General features: G+C 48.4%; 1 protein-coding gene across 1 annotated transcript in view; it reads right to left on the minus strand.

The window, feature by feature from the left end:
- Nucleotides 1-20,561, minus strand: part of ACOX2 (acyl-CoA oxidase 2) — a 48,581-nt gene that overhangs the window by 8,983 nt on the left and 19,037 nt on the right. Inside the window, exons 9-14 of the mRNA XM_031953372.1 lie at nucleotides 18,078-18,240; nucleotides 16,241-16,431; nucleotides 14,089-14,259; nucleotides 12,112-12,217; nucleotides 5,451-5,668; nucleotides 1,579-1,711 (exon numbers count right to left, since the gene is read on the minus strand). Coding sequence (XP_031809232.1) covers nucleotides 1,579-1,711; nucleotides 5,451-5,668; nucleotides 12,112-12,217; nucleotides 14,089-14,259; nucleotides 16,241-16,431; nucleotides 18,078-18,240 — 982 coding nt within the window. The remainder of the gene's footprint in view (nucleotides 1-1,578; nucleotides 1,712-5,450; nucleotides 5,669-12,111; nucleotides 12,218-14,088; nucleotides 14,260-16,240; nucleotides 16,432-18,077; nucleotides 18,241-20,561) is intronic.

A 20,561-nucleotide genomic window follows, 5' to 3' on the forward strand; every position in this document is an offset into this window, starting at 1 on the left:
GGCCAGACCTTGGACTACTCCACCGCATGGCTTCCCAGCTGCAGGGTCTGACCCTTCCTGGACAGCCGGGCCGTGTCCAGCTCCCGATCTGCCAGGGAGCAACTGCGCTGTCCTTGCCGTTGGCAAGTTACTTATAAGTAAAAGAGCTGATCTGGCACTTTCGGTGCTGAATGGAAACTTTCTGGGAGGAGTGTGATTTCATTAAAAAATAAAATAAAATTAGACATGATATTGACATGTTGAAATGCAAATTAAGTGTAAATTAAAGTCACAGAACCATCAATGCAGGGATGTGGCAAGACACCTTTTTGAAATTTCAAGAGGAAAAAAAAAAGTCATGTTTATTCACTTTCATTATCCCTGTAACACATTTATGCTACAGAGCATGGTGAAACATGTTTAAATATCTATAGGCAACGGATATGACGTCTTGTTCTAAATCGGGAGCTCTTAGCTTGGGGCCTATGAAATTGAAAATATGTTTGTGTATGTATATGTGTGTGTGTGTGTGTGTGTACACACACATGTGTATGAATACATACACCCATTTGTATATGTTTTTTAATAGTCATATTACTATGATTGGTTTCCATTTATTTCTTATGTAATTCATTTTATACATTTAAAAACATTAAAATGCAAATTTAAAAAAAATGGAAAATTATCCTGAGAAGGGGTTCACTGGATTGCCCAAGGGGTTCCATGATGCCCCAAAGATTTAATCATTTAGGTTAAATCTGCTGTCACAGTAATTAGGTTATAGGTCACAGAGCTTTCAACACAGGTTATAGATTTTTTCACCTGAAAGATTTGTGACTTACTTGCTGGGGGCATTCCTTCCAGTGACTCATTTGGCAACCCCATCGCATCTTAACCTCTAGAGATTCTTGTCTCATCTTTCCTTAAATCTCCAAAGAATAGCCGTTCGACCCTTAGATCACTTTATGTTCTTAAAAACATATTTTTGGTGTGTGTTAAGATTGCAGCATCTGAGCATCAGTTTAGAGAGAGAAGGGACTTGGCACCCGCTTATTGTGTGGGTGAGGAAGCTGGACTCTGGAAAGCTAAAAAGGGACAGAGCTGGGATTTGAATCCAGATCTTTGCATTAAACACTAGGAGGGAAAATGGGGTTATTAAGGAGTATTCCTGGTATTCAGGAGAGAGGAGTTGTCCTTGGGACTTACGTCTACAGTTTTCTGATGAATTTCCAGGAGGCCTGACTGCTAATTACACAAAGTCTGTCTCCCTTCAAGGAAGAGCTGGTGACCTAAGGGTAGTTGTCCTGAGCGGTGGCTCCTTTGCAGTATGACCGCTGCCTTTCTGCCATGCTCTGGGCCCAGATTTAGAGCCGGCTCTGTAGCCCTCGCTGTGACTTCCTGGCTCCGAGCCCCTTGTGGGCCCAGACCCCTCCCTCTTGCCTATGTGCTTAAAATACTTTTAATTGATTTCCATTAGGTTGAAAAATCACATGGCGTGGCTTGTCTCTTCTGCCTTCTCTAAAATGAGACAACAAGGAGATAAATTCTGAGCTCGTTCTCCCTTCTCTTGCATAATTGATAGCACGTTGCACTCCCTACCTCGGTGTTGGTCGGTGAGAGTTGGGCCCACTCAAACAGCCGCTCGTAGACATTTCCGTCATAACAGCCAAGTGCGGAATTTAAGGACTCATCGGAGAAATCAAAGGCATCGGTTAATAAAATTGCATCTTTCCTAAGAGAGAGAACATAGGAGTTGATACGGATCTTTCAGATTATGGACCTGTGGCAATTTCCTGAGGGGGATAAAAATACTGGTGGAGTTGGAGCCACAGTATCCATCATATCCAAAGCATCCTGGTACCCAGGGAATGAAGCAATGGTGCTTTTGCCCAAGTACGGCCCCTTTTGGGTTGTGAGCTCTCCAGGATGATCATTAGAAACCCTTAGAACTATGTACTCTATTATATCACATCCTAGATTGGCAAACATCATTGCTGCTTTTGACACAATTTTTCTGGGTGCCACGACCAGCTAGGAGGCATGAGTGGAAGGAAGCCAGAACTCAAGTCCTGCCTCATTCATTTAGTGGCTGTAAGATCCAAGGCAAATTCCCTGACATCTCAGCCTCAGTTTCCTTATCTGCAAAATGGAGATAATAATTGTACCTCTCTAAAGCATTGTTGTAAGGGTCAAACAGAGGAACCTACAAGTTATTTTATTATTTGTATTTATCATATGTAATTTATTATTTCTAGACTTTGTTACTTTATTGTTATTTGTTATTTATTATATGTAATTTATTATTTTTAGACTTTGTTACTTTATTATTTATTATCTGTTTTTTATTATATATAATTTATTATTTCTAGGCTTCCTAAGAAATTGTATTATCAATAATCACGTCTGCCCCCAAACAGGCAATGGCTGCTTTAGTTTTAGAAAATTTGCCTCAGATCTGGGGTTTCACCGAGGTGGATGCTCCCTCTGCTGACCTGACACCCATTTGTGCAGAGTCTCCAGCTGCATCATTGGGGGGGGGGGCAGTCCTCTCATGAGGTTCAAGTGAAGTCACTAGGTTCTTGGGGCAGCAGATGTAGAGCCCTCATTCCAGCCCTTTCTCACTTAGTAGGACTTGGGGTCGCTGCTCTAGAGGCCATCGCAGAGGTCATCCCGCCTGGTCCCAGCTTTGTACAGCGGAGGAACAGATGGCCTCTGAGGTCTTAGTGTAGAAGAATGCAGAAAATCGGCTCCGGCCAGAAAGAGGCATTCTGTGGGAACCGCGTCCTAAGTGAGACCCGGAAACAGATCAGCCTCAGGGGACTTCACACTGCTCAAGCCCCCAGACAGCTGGGATTCTGCCCAATCCAAAGCCACTTGAGATCACTGGGTGCAGCTCTGTTCCATTTCACTATCGGGAGGATGGACCAAAAAGGGTGACTTGTTTTCAAGTTAATTTGGTTATAATTTGGGAAATGGTAATGGGGTGAGCATGGGACAATAGATGGAGAACCCATTTAGGTCAAGTTCCTCATTTTATAGCTAGGGAAACCGAGGCTCAGAGAAAGGAGGGCAGAAAATGATGGAGGCAGCAATGTGCCTATATTTAGGAAAACTCCAACATTATCTGTTTTATTCACTAAGAACAAAATTTCTTATTGAATATAAATTAAGAAATTATGTAAATATATTTTTATATAATTACATAATTTTAATAAATATAAATTTAAGAAAATTATTTCACACATACTGATATGGCACTGTGTGAATCTCAGTTTCTTTTTTTTCAATCTTTGTTGTTTAATACAAAAAAAGACCCGAGGTCTGGGTTCAAGTCCTGAACCTCCTTCTTTTAAGTTGAGAATGTAACAACTATACAGAGCCCCATATTTTTCATCTGTAAAGTGGAAAAAATACTTGAATATCAATTTTGTAGGATTCTTGTGAGAAAAGAGCTTTATTAAACTCTAGAGAAGGATGTAAAGTGGGTTATTATTAATAATTAACTCAGTTCATTATTAATATTATAAGCACCAATAGCATTATCACTGTATTATATCATGTATTATGAATATTATAAATATCATGTCTTATAAAATGGATATGGTGATATGACATGCCCATTCACTTTAAAATTTTGTCCCCTATTAGCAGTGTGGCATATAAATAAAAACATTAATGGCTTTTGAGTCTGGAAAATCCGGGTTCGAGATCCGAGTCTGATGCATTCTGACAGTATGACCCTGTACAAGTCACATAAATTGTTGGTGCTCCCGGCAACTCTCTAAGACTGAGTTACAGAGGAATTGCTATTAGCATCAGTGGAGGGAGTTTTCATGCCACGAGTTCCCAGCACAGATTACAGTATAGGTTCTGGCTTGCCTCTCCCCCACTGCCACCCCCAAAAGTAAAGGAGGATTCGTGTTTGCCTACTAATTGATCGCTTCGAAATACCTTTGTACAGAGGTAACACGCCGTAACAGGAGTTGATATAATTTCCTGAGCTGAGAACAAACATGAACTCTTCTTTATCCCATTTTGAAAGTCTGGTGGAAAATTTTAAAGCTGCGTGACAACAGACAGCTTCCACCAACAGAAGCCGAGGAGAATAGTAAACACATGAAGATAAAAGGCCCTCTGGTAGAACCTGATCCCGTGGAGTTTGTCTAAAGTTCACCATGTTCTCCCAATTCTCTGCAGCCCTGCAGTGAAGCATGCTGGGCCTTGGTCAGGGGAGGCTGGGTTAGTAGTGTTAGAGCCCACGGGACCCCGGATGTCCCCCAGGACAGCCAAGGGTCACAGCCGGGAACATGCAGAGCTGGCTCCTGAATGCTCCCCCCTTCTGCCTTTGGCTTAGTTGAGTCTAGATTTAAGGCTGAAAGAGACCAGCCCACTCGCTTTATAGGGAGGCCCAAAAAGATGAAGGGATTTGTCCAGGAGGGTCACACAAATATGGCCGTGGGATTTGTGTGTAAGTGAATTGGGATAGTGACTAAGGACCAGAAAATGGAGCCAAATGGGCTCTAGTGCATATTCTCCCCAAATCCATCCTTTCCTGGCTCCAGATATGCCAGGGCTCTCTCCTACATGTATACTGACTCTCTCTGTGTCTGTGTCTGTGTGTCTGTCTTTGCCTCTCTCTTTCTCCCTCCCTCCTCCCCTCTTTCTTTCACTTTCTGTGTCTCTCTCTGTCTCTCTCTGTCTCTCTCTCTCTCTCTCTCACACACACACACACACACACACACACACACACACACGCCTTCTTGAGAAATAGTTTTCTTTTAGCACTGTCCTCGGCCAGTTTCTGATGCTGCCATCTCCTTATTAGAGCTTGCTGATGGCAGATTCCCTACCAGGCCCCTCTCCTTGTATTAGGGAATGAGAGAAGGCCTGGATTTGGGATTTCTCGGTATGGGGAAGTCTCCTAATGCAGGAGGGCAGCTACTTTGCAGCTTATGGTCTTAGCTGCCCAGATCATGAAAAGGTTGAGTGGCTCGCCCAGTCACAGTGCCAGTTTGTGTGGCTTTAGGGAGACGCCATCTTCCGGTTCTATGGTATAAAACGTCTCTTTAAAGTCGTTAGAATGGGTTGGGTCTTTCCCATCTCTCCCCCAGGAATCCTACTTGTTCCCTTAATGAAATCTGTGTTTCTGGAAACAGCCCTTTGTGCCATTTACCACATCTCCCTCCCTCCTGCGGCTGCCAAGAATACGCTCCTTTCTCTTTCCTCCCTCTCAAATGTGACAAAACCCAAATGCCATGAAAATATCCTCTCACTGATCCTGTTTGGGGGAATTAGTTGGTGCCACATATAAATGGGAGAACGCGTGAAAATGCTTTCCAAACCACTAGTTGCTGTCGGAACGCTGGCAGTTATTATTGGCAGTAATCATAATGAATAAGAGACTAGTAGTGCCATCCCACCGCCGCCTCTCACTCCACACTTGGGGGCGGGGGGGGGCTCTCTCCACTTACCGGATCAGAGACAGGAGGCTGAAATAGGCCTCGGTCGCCAGCTCGACTTGGGCCCTGGACATGTAACCATCGTATAGGAAGTCACCCAGATTGGACAGAAGGCCGTGTAGAGCGTAGAGATCACAGAGTCGCTTAATTACTTGGTAGATCTCGGGTTCCTTTTCAAGTTTTTTTAGAGATTCCACAAAAGTTTTCACAGTGAAGTGGTAACAGTGAGCCTAGAAAAGATGCAACTGTGTGAGCGAACCCTTGTTCCTCAATCCAAGTTGCCCTCTGGCTAACACAGAGAACTGGAGGGAAGTAGGCATTTTCTGCTGAGAGCTGCACAATGGTCAAAGCTGGCAGGAGGCTTAGGGACCAGGGCCTGCAGGGTTAGAAGCTGCCATCTCTGAACTTGTTTTTCAAAATACTTTGAAAACCCTAAGACTGGGTTCCTTCCTAATCTTATGCATTCTATTTTCTGCATATAAGAGTATGATTCTCAGAAGTGGCCTGTAGGCTTCAGCTGCCCAAAGACCTGTGGATGGTAAAAAAGCTCAAGAAGCTCTGGGCCAACCCTGGAATCTTCTCTTCTAGGTCTACAATAAGTGACTGTGGCCTTTGCTTGGAGACTTCGATTGAGAGCGAGCTCACTGTCCCCTGAAGCACCAGGGTCTTTTGGACAGTTCCATGATTGGTTTTTGGTTTCCTTGGTTTTTGTAAATATAAGAAACAAGCCATATTCTTGTAATCTGCACTTGTGGTTCTAAATTCTTCCCCTCTAGGACCAATCCAAATAAATCTAATCTGACTTCCCCATGATAGTTTTTCCAATATTTAAAGCCAGTGGCTCTGTCACCACTTATTATAGCCAAATGGCGGCTCCCTCTAACTGGTCCTCGTGAGGTCTTTAGTCGCCTCGCCATCTTGCTCATATTCTACCGGATACAGCTTCCCATGTCCTCTCTAAAATATGGTGCCTAGAACCAAAGAAAACACTCCAGATGTGGCAGAATGGGATAATCTCAGGATCAAAGACTTTTAGTGTTAGAAGAGACTTCTGGGTCCATCCAGATGGCCAATTAGATGGCCAAGCCACTCCAACAGGCTGACAAATGGTCATCTAGCATCTGCCCGGAGGCCTCCGGAGAGAAGGAAGCCATCCCTTTCCAAGGTCGTGCATCCCGCTTTGGGGCAGCTCTAATGATTAGGGAACTCAGACCTGAATGGGCCTCTTTGAAGCTTCCAATCATGTCTCCTGGCTTTGTCCTCTTGGAACCAAGGAAAGCAAGAACAACCCCTCTTCTGCCCGACAGGGCTTCAAATATTTGAATACAGGTATCGTGTCCCCTTTTCTTCTTAGGTCAAACATCCTTAAACTAAACCTCTTATAATATGAACCCAAAGCCTTTTGCCACCTCGATTGTCCCCTGTCTTATTAATCAATCACTTCCTTCTTTCTGGACACTGCTTTTATTTATACAGCCCCAAATCACATTATTTTATCAATGTCAATTCCCCCCCCCCCCCATTTTGTTTTGTTTTCAATCAATAAGCATCTGTTTTCTCTACTTCTAATTCCCTTCAAACCAAATGAACATCAACAACTACAAAAGGAAAAATAAGTCCAACAGTAAATATTCACAGCTGAGCAATGCACACCCTTGAATTGACTCTGACAAAGCCCAGATTTCTTATTCTTTCTCTTGAACCTGTTGTCTCTGCTCGAGAGTGAGGAACATGCTCTCTGGAGTCTTAGTTGATTAGATTTCCTAAGCCATTCAAAATTGTCTTTAAAATGTTGGATTGTATAAAGCTGTTCCTGCTTACTTTAGGAAGTCCATTCAAGTCCATTAGGCCATTCAGATCTTCCTCGCTTTCTCTGAAGCCATCCCTTTGGGCATTTCTTTGAGCACATGGTATTCCATTATCTACAAATACTGTCATTTGTTCAGCTATTTTCCAATTGACAGGTGCCCCACTAGTTTCTGGTTCTCTGCTTCTACAAAATGGCTGCTCCAGGTATCTTTGTCTGTAGGGCCCCTTTTCTTCTTTTTTTGATCTCTTCAGGGTATAAGCTTCGTGGATCAATTACTTTCCGAAATGGCCAGGCGATTCAGAGCTCTATCAGAGCGCTATATTAATGTGCGCTTTTGGGGCATCTTTGCCTATCTGATGAGTGGGAGGTAAAACCTTAGTTGATTGATCAGTATCAATTTGAAGGGGGGCCTATGAGTGTGCCTGTATGCTTAACCATTTTTTTCCCTGAGGCAATTGGGGTTAAGTGACTTGCCTAGGGTCACACAGCTAGGAAGTGTTAAATGTCTGATGCCATATTTGAACTCGGGTCCTCCTGACCTCAGGGCTGGTGCTCTATTGATTGTGCCACCTGGCTGCCCTTGCTTAACCTTTTTATCAATATCTCAACTTCCCAAATTTGCAGAATTCACAAAACTAACATGTTGGACAACAGATTCAGGATCCACAAAGATCTCAAATCCTGGACCAAATCTAGTGATATTACACTTGATAGGAAGCCCTGTAAATCTTTATATCTGAGTTTAAAAAATGACAAGTACAAGATAGGGGAGAGTACAGCTTGAAGCCACTTTATAGGAAAAAGATCTGGGGGTCTTAGAGGATGGCAAGTTCAATAATACAAGTCAACTGTACTATATGGCTGCGTGCACGCGCACACACACACACACACACACACACACACACACACTCTTGCCCCCCTCAGTAATCTCCGCCCTGGTCTCAGTTACCTCTGGAGATGAGACGCAGCTTTCACTTCTCTCTCAAATTCCAGGCCTATTTCAATAATCGCTTACAAGACGTCTTTCCTGGATGTCCCATCAGCAAGTTCATCTCAGCATGTCCAAGATCACATTTTCCCTCTTTGTGCTGACACATCCGTCCTTCCAGGCCCCAGGTCTGTGTCCTCAGAGGCTTCTTGGCCCAACTTACTTTCCTGCGTCCCACACCGGGGCCAAGTCTGACTGGTTTGGCCGTGTGACCCTGGTCTCCCATCCCGGCCCCTCGGCGGTTTTCACTCCCTTTCTCCTACCCCCTCTTTCCCACCCTTCCTCACAGCTGCCTCCATCATGTTTGCAAGCACCTGCTTGTGTGTCTCTATGGCCCCTCTCTCCCTGAGGAGAAAATACAAACTTCTCAGCTCGTTATTTAAAGCCTTTCCCAATCTGGCTGCAGACGGTGTTTCTCACATCCCCACACTCATATCCCCGCCAAGTCGCTGCTCCCCACCTGCCTCCCATCTCTGAGCCTCTGCACTCGCTCCGTCTGCCGGATCTCGCTCTCCTGCACCCTCCCCCCTGCCTCCCCGCTGCCTCCCCCAGCTTCCAGGCTGGGTTCAGGGGCCACTCCCTGACGCCCCCGGGGCAGTGCTCTTGCCCTCCACCATATTCCTTTTTTTAAGCACACTGGGTCCCTCTGGTAAAATGGAAGCTCTTTGAAAGGAAGCTCTGGTTCACATTCTGAGCCTGGGGAATAGTACTTGGGAGCCGCTGATTGGCTGAAGGGCTGAATGGATGCAGCTACTGCTGCCTTGGCTTCTTGGGCGTGTGCTGAGGCTTTTCCCACAGCCCTCTGCTCTCGCGCTTTTCCAACCCATGTTCCTTTTTGTGCCACTTCTCCAGCTCTGCCGTTGGAGGCTTTGCCTGGGCCCCTTGTTCCTTCCCCTGCCTCACTTCTGCTCCAGATGCTCGGGGACCAGTTGGGCCGGGGCCATCTCAGATCTGGAGCTTTGCTGGCCACATGACCCAGATTTTCCTCCTGCCTTCCCCTGAGAGGAGCTGAGGTTTGTCAAGATTCCAGGCCTGAAAGGTGCCATCTCACACCGCCGGCATTCCCATCGTCTGTAGTTTGTGAGCGGGGAAACTGAGTAAGTCACCAAGGGTCCCAAAGCCAGTAGGAGTCTGAGCCGGGCGTTCCCGACCCCCCAGCCCCGTGGGAACCAGTGGCAGGTGCCACACTGCCCGGCTCTGACCACGGAAAAGTAGAACCGAGTCACAGGAGCCGGGGAGGGAGCCGGGAGCCACATTGGAAACGTCCAGCCTCTCCATTACAGATGGGGAAACTGAGGCCTCGGTGTGTTAAAGGTGCGGAGCCCAGGCCTGCCCCCAGATGTCACCTGCCGCCTTTATCAGGTGCGGGGAGCGCAGGGGAGAGCAGCCCAGGCTTTGGGAACTTCCCGTTAGCAGCGCCACCCCCTCGGCGTTCTCCGGGGCTGGGAACCCTCAGGCATTGTCCGCTTGGGCCCCTTGGGATTCGTGAAAAGAAGCTTCTGCCTGGAGAGAGTTTCTCTGACTCTGGGACTTTTTGGTCACGTCCCCAAAGCCTTTAGTTTATTTGCGCCTCCATGACCTGACTTTGAGGACTCCTTGGGTGGGGGGTCCTGGAGGGGAGGAGGGAGGAGGGCGGTGGCTGGGGGGCCTCTGGTCCCACATAGCGACAGCCAAAGGGGAGGGGGCACTGACCGGCTGCTCGGTCCTGGGGGTACCCAGGGATCCCTGATGCAGAAGGTGGAAGTGGAAAACTGGAGAGGGTCCTCCAGGATTCCGGGGTGTGCCTCTCTCCTGAACGTCTGTCTGTCTGTCTCCTCTCTCTTGTTTCTCTCTTCTCTATCTCTGTCTCTGTGTCTCTGAATCTCTGAGTCTCTCTCCCTCTCTCTCTTTGTCCTCCTCCCCCTTTCTCTCCTACCTCTATCTCTCCTTTTTCTGTCTCTCTCCTCATTGTCTCTCTGTCTCTTCTCTCTGTCTCTCTTCTCTCTCTGTGTGCCCGTCTTCTCTCTCTTTGTATCTGTCTCTTTTCTCTCTGTATTTCTCCTTTCTGTCTGTCTCTCTCTTTTCTCTGGGTCTTTGCCTCTATGTGTATCTCTTGTCTCTTTCTTCTCTCTTTTTTTCTCTCTGTCCTTTCTTTCTGTCTCTGTTTCCCCTCTCTTTCCTTTCTGTTTCTCTCCTCTCAGTCTCTCTCCTCTCTTTTCTTTTTGTTTCTCCATCTTTTGTCTCTCTCCTCTCTGTCTCTCTGTCTTTGTCTCTGGGTCTGTCTGCCTGCCTGCATGCCTCTCTCTCCATGTCTCCTCTCTCTTTTCTGTCTTCTCTCTCTCTCTCTCCTTTCCTCTCCTCTCCTCTTCCTTTTCTCTCTCTGTCTCTGTCTCTCTTTCTGTATCTCTGTCTCTCTCTCCTCTCAGTCTCTCTCTGTATGTCTCTCTCCTTCCGCACTTACACTCTCCCTGATCCAGGTCCCTTGGGACGGCCATCTGCCTGGGGGCGGGACCGAGGCTTTATTCTCCCGGGTCCTGGCCAGCAGACAGCAGAATTCTGACCAAGAGGTGGGAATAGTGCTGAGGCGCCACGAGGTGGCAGTGTCCCCCCAGCAGGATCCTAGCCTGGGCTCCCAGGTAAGATGCTTGGGTCTCAGTGGGTGCTCCGTCCTCCCCAGCCCCATGTGATCCCCAGTTCCTCCTTCCACCTCTGACCGCTCTCTCTCAGACACCAAGTTCAGTGAGTTCTGCCCTCAGAGAACCCTCCTCTGGCACAGCTGCCCCTGGTGCTAGGACTACTGCAGCAGATTACTGGGCAGTCTCCCCAGCTCAGGGCTCTCCCCGTTCCAGACCGGACTCCAGTGGGCGGCCAGAGCGCTCGTCTGACATGTCACCTCCCTATCCGGTTACCTCCAGGCCAGAATCAAACAGAAAACCCTGGGTTTGGCTTCCACAGCTCCACAATCTGGCCCCTTCCCCGTCCCCTGGGATTCACCAGCCTCTCTGCTCTCAGCTCTGGGCATTTCCTGGCCTGGCCTCCCCTGAAGCTCAGCTACCTTCTGAAAGAAGCCCATCCTGAGCCCTAAGGTGCCCTCAGAGAGCACCTCCAACTTATCCTGGCTACATCTCCTCTGAGAGCTCCATGAAAAAGTGGAAGGAGGTATGATGTGGTTAGATTTATCTAGGTCTGAGAGGGTCAGATTGAGGTTCTCCATTATTATAGTTTTACTAATTCCTCCGTTAGCTCATTAATGGCCGTCTCTGGCCATCCTGATCTATATCTGGCCACGGACCCAGAAGGGTCTGGAGGGGAAAGTGAGCAGCTGACCTGGCCCAGCCCTCCCCCCACTGAAATCCAGATCCTGTGCATGTTATTGGATCCCCTCTCTGATGTCATGGGTCTCTTCAAGAACCAAGGACAAACGACAACAATAAACTCCACAGAAGCAAGGAGTTGTTTTGGGGCTTTCTTTATATCTCCAGTGCTTAGCATAGTGCCCTGGGTATAGCAGGTGCTTGATAAATGCTCCCTGAGTGAGGGAACAGCTTTCAGCCTCGGCAAGGGGGGAACCAAAGAGACAGAGAGAGACAGAGACAGAGACTGAAAGAGACAGAGACAGAGAGATAGAGACAAAGACAGACAGGACAAAAAGAGAAACGGAGAAAGGGGGAGAGAGAGAGAGAGAGAGAGAAACAGAGGACAGAAAGAGAGAAATGAAGGACAGACAGAAACAGCGAGAGGGAACTGGATAGAGACAGACAAGAAATAGACGGAGATAGAAGATGGAGACAAAAACAGGACAGAGAAAAATAGGAGACAGAGGACAGACAGCAGAAAGAGAGGGAGACAGGACAGAGTGGGCCAGAGAGGTGTCCATTAGCCAGTGAAAGACTTGCCTTGGCTGCCTGGAGGTGCAGAATGGCTGTCTGGTTCCATGCCACATACTGGTCAATCCCAGAGCTGGTCAGATTGTGTAGTTTCTGAGCCGAATTCCTTATAAGCCTGCAGAAGGCAGAAACAAAGCGTGTGCGTTAGCGTCCGTTCATCGGGCCCATCTCTGCTGGCCCAGACGCATGTTGGCATCTGGCCTTGGTTGAGCCCGGGACCCGGTCCCTGGGACATTAAGCGCTAGCTCTCCTCCATGTCCAGCTTTACCCTCGGCCTCCTCTGGTGTTCACCCAGGGACTTCTCAGGAGCCAGGTTCCCCCCCAGGGGCCTTGGGGAAGCATACACCAAGTCCTGGGATTCCCCTTTCTCATCCCTTTCCAGCTTCCTTCAGGTCTGAACTAAAATCCCTCCTGCAGCTAGAAGCCTTTCCTGATCCTTCTGCCTCAGAGCTGTTGGGTTCAAATGAACCCATGGGGAGACCATCCTGGAAATAAGAGGGCACCAACCAGAGGAAAGCAGCCGGGGGATTTGCTGCGAGGGAGGCCCACAAGAGCACCCCTTTTCTGTGTCTGGATTACGGAGCCACAGCTTCTACACACAGGGTGGTACTTAGAACTAGTTCCATGGCGCCAGTTTTCAGACGTGGGACCCGTCATCTCTTCACATGACCTGGGCAATGACCTTGCCCTAAGGCGGGCAGACCACCCGGCTCAGTCTGGGTCCGGTGCGCCCACAACCCTTGGGGGGCCCAAGGACGAGGAGATGCCTCCCTAACTCCGGGCAGCGCCGGCTTGTCCCTCTCTTATCCCTATAAAGTGTCTGTGATCTGTCCCGCTTGTCATGGGTTCAGAGTTGTTTGCCGGCTGCCCCCCAGGAGATGGGAGCCCCCTGAGGACAGGGCCTAGTGTTGCCTTTTTTTATGTCCACAGTGCCAGGCATGCAGTTGGCCCTTGACCCGACTTGACTTACTGGAAGAAAATCAGCCTCATGAAAAAGGAATTTTTCCCTCAAGCCTGTCCTGCTGCCCTGCCTACGGTCAGAAGGGTGCAAGACCTTGGCTGGTCACTCAATGAACACGCCCACCTGACCGGCCCCTGGCCCCCAACTGACCCTGCTTGGGTTGGACAAGACCAGCAGCTTCCAGAAATGATGGAGTCTTTGGGAGCCAGTTGAGCCAGCCGAGTGAGGGCCCTCTGAAAACCCTCCCAGCAGGAGGCAACTTGGGGGCCCAGACCCTGCCTCCTGTCCTCAGCCTCCTCTCCAGGCTGCTGTCCACTGTCCAGGCTTGAGTCTCGGCACTGGGTAGGGGCTCTGTCCCCCGCCTGCCTTCGGGTGTCTGTCTGCCTCTTCCTGACTGAGAGTCTCCCCTTGGCCGGGCAGGGCCTGACCTTTGGGCCTGGTGGGCATGAGTGCCAACATGTGCCCACCCGACCTCAGGCAGGATGTGGCTGGCAACCTGATAATGTAAAGTTCTGTGGGTCTTGCTTAGCAATTCACTCCCCACCCCCTTCCTTTTCTTCTCCATCTCTGTCTCTGTCTCTGTGTCTGTATCTGTCTCTCTCTGTCTCTATCTCTGTCTGTCTCTCTCCATCTCTTTCTCTTCCCCTTCCCCCCTCCCTTTTTCTTTTCCTATCTTTCCCTCTCTCTGTCTTCCTTGCCCTTCTGTCTGTGTTTGTATTTCTTTCTCTGTGCCTCTATCTCTGTCTCTCTCCATCTCTCTCTTCCCCTTCTCCCCCCCTCTCTCTTTTCCTGTCTCTCCCTCTGTCTTCCTTGCCCTTCAGTCTCTGTCTCTCTTTCTCTCCCCCTTTCCTGTCTGTGCTCCATCTCTCTCCTTCCCCCTTCTCTCTTCATGGACGTCCGTCTCCAGATTGGTCCAATTCAGAGGGACACTCGATGATTTTGAAGGGAAAGGTTTGCCCTCTGCAAGGAGAAGGAAAGAACACCTGCCCCTTCCGTGAAGTGCACGGCTTCTCCGTCCCACTGACCTGGCTGCTACGTGTGCAAAGGCTTCCGTGTAGAGCTGAGGGCTGAGGAAGTCAGATGTTCTCTGTGCTGGACACCTGCCGCTCCCAGCTGAAGCGAGATACTGGATGGACTGAGGCAGGGTCGGAGTGCTTTGGGAAGACTGGACCTGTAGGAAGTTCTTTAGCAGGAACCTGAAGGAGATGTCAGGAGATTAGGTGGTCTGAGCCCTCATTAGCCACTCAGCGACCACCTGGCTCCCATCTGGAAGTGGCCCTTTGGCCAGCTCCCTCAGGAGTCTCTAGAAATACAAGTGGAGGCCGAGAGCCAAAGGGAGAGCCTTGGATCTTTTCCCAGTTTCCCACCTGATGTGGGCAGAGTTGCCGTTGCTCATCCCCCACTGTTAAATACAGCCTGAGTGAGCCTCTCTACACTCTGAGCAGCCATTCTGCTCGGCTTTATTTGGTTGGGAATAGGCTCTCTCCACTGAGCCAGAGTCTGCCCCTGTGGCTTCTTTTCATTGTTCTGAGGTCTGTCCTGTCCTGTCAAACAGATAAGCCCCTTAAATACTGGAAGACTTTGCCAGTGACCCTTAGAGCTTTTGTCTTCCAGCTTAAAACCCTCTGTCTGGCTCAGTTTCATCATCAGAAAAATGGGGAAATGATTCTACCCCCCAGGGCTGAGGTGAGGATTAAATGAGATAACATTTACAAACGTTGCTCTGAGAAAATGACAGGGTTTCAAGTTGACTCAGTCATCCTGCTGGGCCTTTTCTGTCTCATTTTGTCAGTGTTTTTTCTACAATGTTGTACCCTGAATTCAGTGCAATATTCCAGATGTGCTCCGACCTGAGCAAAGCCCACTGAGATCGACCTTTGTCTGATTCTGTCCTGGGTTTCATAAATGTAGCCTATATATTTTAATATGTTTAACATATATTGGATTACTTACCATCTAGGGGAGGAAGGAGGGAAAAGAGGGGGAAATTTGGAATGAAGGTTTTGCAACATTGTAAGGGTCAATGTTGAAAAATTCCCCATTGACCCCAGGGAAGTCATTTAACCCCAATTGCCTCAGCAAAAAAAAAAAAATAATAATAATAAAAAATTACCCATGCATATGTTTTAAAAATAAAAAGCTTTAATAACCCCCTCCCCAAAATAAATGTAGCCTAATCCCACCCAGATAGGATCTTTTGGCTGTTGAGGCTATTAAATGACCCAGATCTCCTTCACTTCAATAACTAGGCTGCCATCATCTTGTAGTAGGAAAGAGTAAAATTGAAAATAAAAAAGCTTCAATTAAAAAAATCCCACAAAAATAAATGTAGCCTAAGCCTACCCAGATGGGATCTTCTGTCTGTTGAGGCTATTCAGTGACCCAGATCTCCTTCACTTGGATGAACTAGGCTGTCATCACTTTGTAGTAGGAAAGAGTAAAACTACATTTGTAAAAATTTCTGAAATTGGGATCAAGTCTCCCTCAAATCATTGTGAATTTGTGAGTTCAAATTGCACGTGCTCTGGAGGCAAAGGGAGAAATCAAGGTTGCCCAAGATTCTCCAGTTACTATTCCTGAGCTCTGTGATGTTGAGCCTGTCCCCAGGTCCCCGGTGATGGCTACAGAGGGGAAGCAACATGGCGCCCATGCTGCTGCAGCCTGGCTAGCATCAGAACAATGACTACAGAGGAGCTTTGGTCAGCCAGCTCTGTCTCTCTGTCTGCCCCTCTATCACCTATCAGCAGTCTGGTGCCCTGGAAAAACCTGGATTCAAGTCCAGCCTCTGACCACTGTCTAAATGGGGGACTGGGCAAGGTGCTTTCTCTCCCTGGTCCTCAATTTTTCCATATGTCAAATGAGATAAGATGACTAAAACTTCTTCCAACTCTAAGTCACTGAACTCCCTGTAACTTCAGAAAGTCATTTATTCATCCTCTTGAGTCTGTGTGTGTGTGTGTGTGTGTGTGTATGTGCGTGTATTTTTTCCTAAAATGAAAGGATTGGAATAGGTTCTCTCCAAAGCCCCTCTGAGCTCTGGAATCAGACTCTACAGAGTTGAGTTACTTTTGTCCCCTGGGGGTGGGCTCCCTTTAAGGCAGGGGTCCATTTTGGGCCATCCCTGGGAAGGTGTCCGGCTCCCTGGGGAATGGGCCTGTGACCAGCTTTCAGACATACCTGGCTGTCTGCAGGTACAGCACTGTGTTTTCTCCTTCGTAGGTACAGGAGGCTGTTACTTTTGTGACCAGGGAGGGCAGTCCACTCAGCAGGGAATAGCCGTGCCCACCACAGGCCCTCCGACAGAGCTCGGCTCCCAGGATGCAGTGGTCTGACATCATGGCCTTCATCCCTGCACTGAGCGCGTGAAGCTGTGAAGATGGACAGGACTTAGGAGGGAATGGGGGAGATGGGGGTGGGGGTGAGTGCAGTGGGAGGAAGAATGAGAATGAGGGAAAACTCTTAAATGTAACTTCTTCTGTCCAAACATTGCTTTTTCTGGGAATGCAGAATACAATCAGTCTTTATAATTATGGCAAAACCCCAAAGTGGGCATATCTACCATGAACAGGAGTAACCCTGTGTCAGATGAAACCCATTATCATCAGTAACTTCTTCATTCTTGGAAAAGACATTGATGGGGGATCCCTAAGCAAGCCATCTGGGGAAGGGGGTTCACCAGGTGGCAGTGGCCATCCCTGAGACACTGGGCACCATATTATGGGATTCCAAAGGATGCTGGACTTAGTTTAAGACTCTGGGCATTCCTCAGACACCTGGGAATGCACAAGTCTGTCTCAGTGTCCTGGCAGGTGGTTAGGTCTGAGTCTTGTCAACTCCACCTCTGCAGTGGTTCTAAGTTTCGCTCCTTCTTTCCATCAAGAGGCCGGCCATTTGGGTTCAGGCTGTTACCACTTCTTGTCTGGACTATGGCGGCAGTCTGAGTCCTCTCCCTGCCTGTGGTCTCTTGTCTCCAGTCCATTTTCCACTCTCTACCAGATCTATATTCCTAAAGCTAGGTTCTCCTGTTTCTCCTCTGGTCTAAAAGCTGCAGAGAGGTCTTATTGCTCCAGGGTAAAGTATGACCTTCTTTTCATTTAAAACCCTTCACAGGGGAGCACTGTAGCTGTTTGCCTGAGGTCAAATGTGTTGTAGATGGCAGACTTGGGATTTGAACTCAGGTCAGTTAAAACAGCATGTAGAAGCTGGATGTGGTGGTCCACACCTACAATCTCTGCTCCTAGGGGATACTGGCAGTAACTGTACTTTGCACTACTCAAGAAGTAATCATTGGACAGAAAAAGTTGAATTTAAGAGTTTTCCCTTATTCTCTCTTTCACTGAACTCCCATGCTCCCTGCAAGTGCCCCATATTATGCATAATATATATTTAATAACTACTCGTTGAATGAATGAATGGAGCTTGGCCACCTTGCCAAGGCAATAATTCTAATTTAGAAATCTGGTCCTCACTCCCCTCCATGGAGGAGCACCGAATTCAAATCCTGCTTCTGATGCTTCTTACTAATGTCCTTTCACTTCCCGAGTCCCTTCGTCTTCTAGACCCTAAGATCCTGTGCGATCTGTCCCTTCCTGGTTTTGGCCCTCGGAGCCCTAAGATCTTGTGCGAACTGTCCCTTCTGGTTTTGGCCCTTGGAGCCCTGCCCATCTCAGTTCTTCTCCACCTGCAGATGATCACTCTGCCTCTTGTCTGCACTGCTGCAGGAGCCTCCCAGCAGTTCTGGCCAGGAGCCCTTTTGTTCTAAAGCTGTGAGTTCCTTGAGCATGAGCAGGGATGGTATTTTGTCTTCTTTTGTGACCCCAGTGAAAGAAAGAGACAGAGGGAGACCCAGAGAATGGGGGATGATGGAAGGGAGCCCAGTGCCCTATCTGGGAGGCATGGAGACCCTGGGGCTGGGCTGTAATGATTCCTGGGAGATGCAAACCCAGGGGGGTCTTCTGTGTGGAACGAGGGAAAGGCCAGCAGGAATATTCCCAGTGTTGGCCCCCCCACTCACCTCTGGTAGGTTGGTGATATTTCCATTGATTATCTCTTGGTAGGATTTCTTGAAGAATTCAATGACGATTTCATCTATGAAATGGAAGGCGTAGGCCGTGGCCAGCTGGGGAAACAGCTTTTGTTGCTGAGTCTGATAGTCCAAGATTTTCGCCTCTGGCTCACTGAGGGGATGGAGGGAGAAGGGGAATGAGAGGAGAGGTTACAGAACAGCTTAGGAATCAGGGAGGCTCAGTGGTTGCTCCCCAGGAGGCCAGACCTGGAAAACCCCATGTGGGATAAAGAAATCTGGCTCTGTCTCCACAATACAAATCTGTCTTTGTGGGGGGCTTGGGAATCTGACTGCTCCAGGGCAGAACCGAGGACTTGGGCTTTTCTGGGCCATTTCCTGTCTTTGAAGATGGAGACCCAGGGTCACTCGGGTCACAAGTGAGAGGCAGTCCCAGGATTGTACCCAGTGAAATGGTTTTTTTCTATGCTATAGTTGGCTCATTAAGAGCACCTAAAAGAATCCCCTAACATGTTCTGTAACCTCAAGTCAGTAGCTGGAGCTCCCTGGGCCTCAGTTTTTCTACCTGTAAAATGGAACTCTGTTTCTCTTGCCACATCTTCTGCTATCACCTATAAAGTATTACATGTGAATTTTGCCTCTCTTTGGACTCCAGATGATGGTAAAAATGGTAATGGTAAAAGTATTTGGTAAAAAGTATTATTATTCCTTCTATCTGGATCACAAATCAGAGGGTCAGAGTGGAGAGAGACTTGGAGGACATCCCATTGGACAGAGGAAGGGTCCAAAGAGGACATAATAGGCCTGAGGTCAAGGTCAAGGTCACAAAGCCATCAGCAGCCGAGCAAGGTTCTATACCAAAGCCAGGGTACTTGCTGGAGTGTTAGCATTTGTCCCGGAAAGACTGGGGTTCAATCTGATTCCTTAAGTTCACAGTTTTGCTTGTGTCCCATGGGTACATGGAATGACCAACTGAGAGGGACCTCAGAAGACATCTTGCGGAATGCCTCCTCCTATGGATGTGGGGGCCGAGGAGAATCACATCAAGCCCAAAGTCACCAGACTTTAGGTGACTAAACTATAATCAGAAGGTCAGGGGGAGGACTGACTTCCAAGGCATCTGTCTTAGGGGCTACTGCTTTCCCCCTGTACTGTCATCTGATGGGAGAGTTTTTAGATCAAACACTTGCGTCCCTGGTGAAGCTCATGTATCAGGATCCAGAGGAGATAAGAAATCTCATCTCATCATAGGGGGCCAGTTCACTGTCCCTCAGACAGTTGGAGGGCCGGACTGTAGTAAAAACAAAAACTTTTGTTTTGTGGGACTTTAAATAAAGAAACTTCATAGCCCTCGGTGAGGGGGATAAACGTCCTCAGCTGCCGCATCTGACCCGCAGGCCATAGTTTGAGGATCCCTGGACTTTGTATCACTCACACCGTTCTGCCCTCCTGCTTCCTATTGATCTATCTGGCTCAGGAACCCGTCTGCCCAACTTACTGAGCCAATGCTAACTCCTGGTCCCGCCTTCCCCGTAGTCCATGACATCCCGCCTCTGCCCTGGCTCCTCCATGTAACCAGGACTTCTGAGAACCAGCCCCTTCTTGCAGCCTTTCTCAGCTTCCTCCCCTACTACCTAAGAACTGCTGACCAGAGCAGAGCCATTCAGAGGAAAAAACAGATCAGAGGAAGAAGCACCTGGCTTGCTAGCAAAAATAGCAGCCCCACTAGTCTCTCGGGAGCCATTTGTTAAACCCAGATTTGGAGGGCATGCTTCTGCCTTCCTGCCAGTCAGTGCAGCAGGAGGAGCGTGGCAGTGGGCTGCAGATCAATTAAGAGGAGAAATGGGCATTTAAACTCATAAAAGGGCACCATTGTCTTCCTCCCTCACCCTCCCATCTCGGACCATGTTCTTTGGGTAAAACCCAGCCCAGGGATGCTGGGGCTCTTACACACAATCTAGCAGGTAGTAGGGTAGCTATTCCATCCCAGAACTGCTCAACATCCCCTCCATTAGTAGTGGGAGAAAGTTCTTTCTCAGAATGGGACCAACCACTGGCTGTCCACAGGGGGCTGGAAATATGGAAAGCTTACACTAAACCTCGGGACATTATCATCAGCATCTTCTCCTCTGCCCCCCAGCTTTGGGCAAGACAGGATTTTCTCTCTCCCTTCTTCTGCCCCCACACTTTGGGGCAGATGTCAAGAGGCTCCCGCGGACCAGAGAAAAAGGATAAATCGGCTTTGCTCAGGGAGTGAACTTGGGCTTGGCAGTGCCCTTGGGACATTGCAGATGGGTGGGTGGAAAGCCCCAAGACTCAATCCTTCCTGCACCCAGCTAGACCTATTTCCTCTCTTTCCATCCCTCTAAATCATGGTTGGGGAGCATAGCTCCAGTCCATCTGGTTCTTAAACCTGCTTAATTCTTGGCAAGCTCTTGACAAGGTGCCTGGCACACAACAGGGACTTAATAAATA

Source organism: Sarcophilus harrisii, chromosome 1, assembly GCF_902635505.1.
Source record: "Sarcophilus harrisii chromosome 1, mSarHar1.11, whole genome shotgun sequence".
Classification (NCBI taxonomy): Eukaryota; Metazoa; Chordata; class Mammalia; order Dasyuromorphia; family Dasyuridae; genus Sarcophilus; species Sarcophilus harrisii.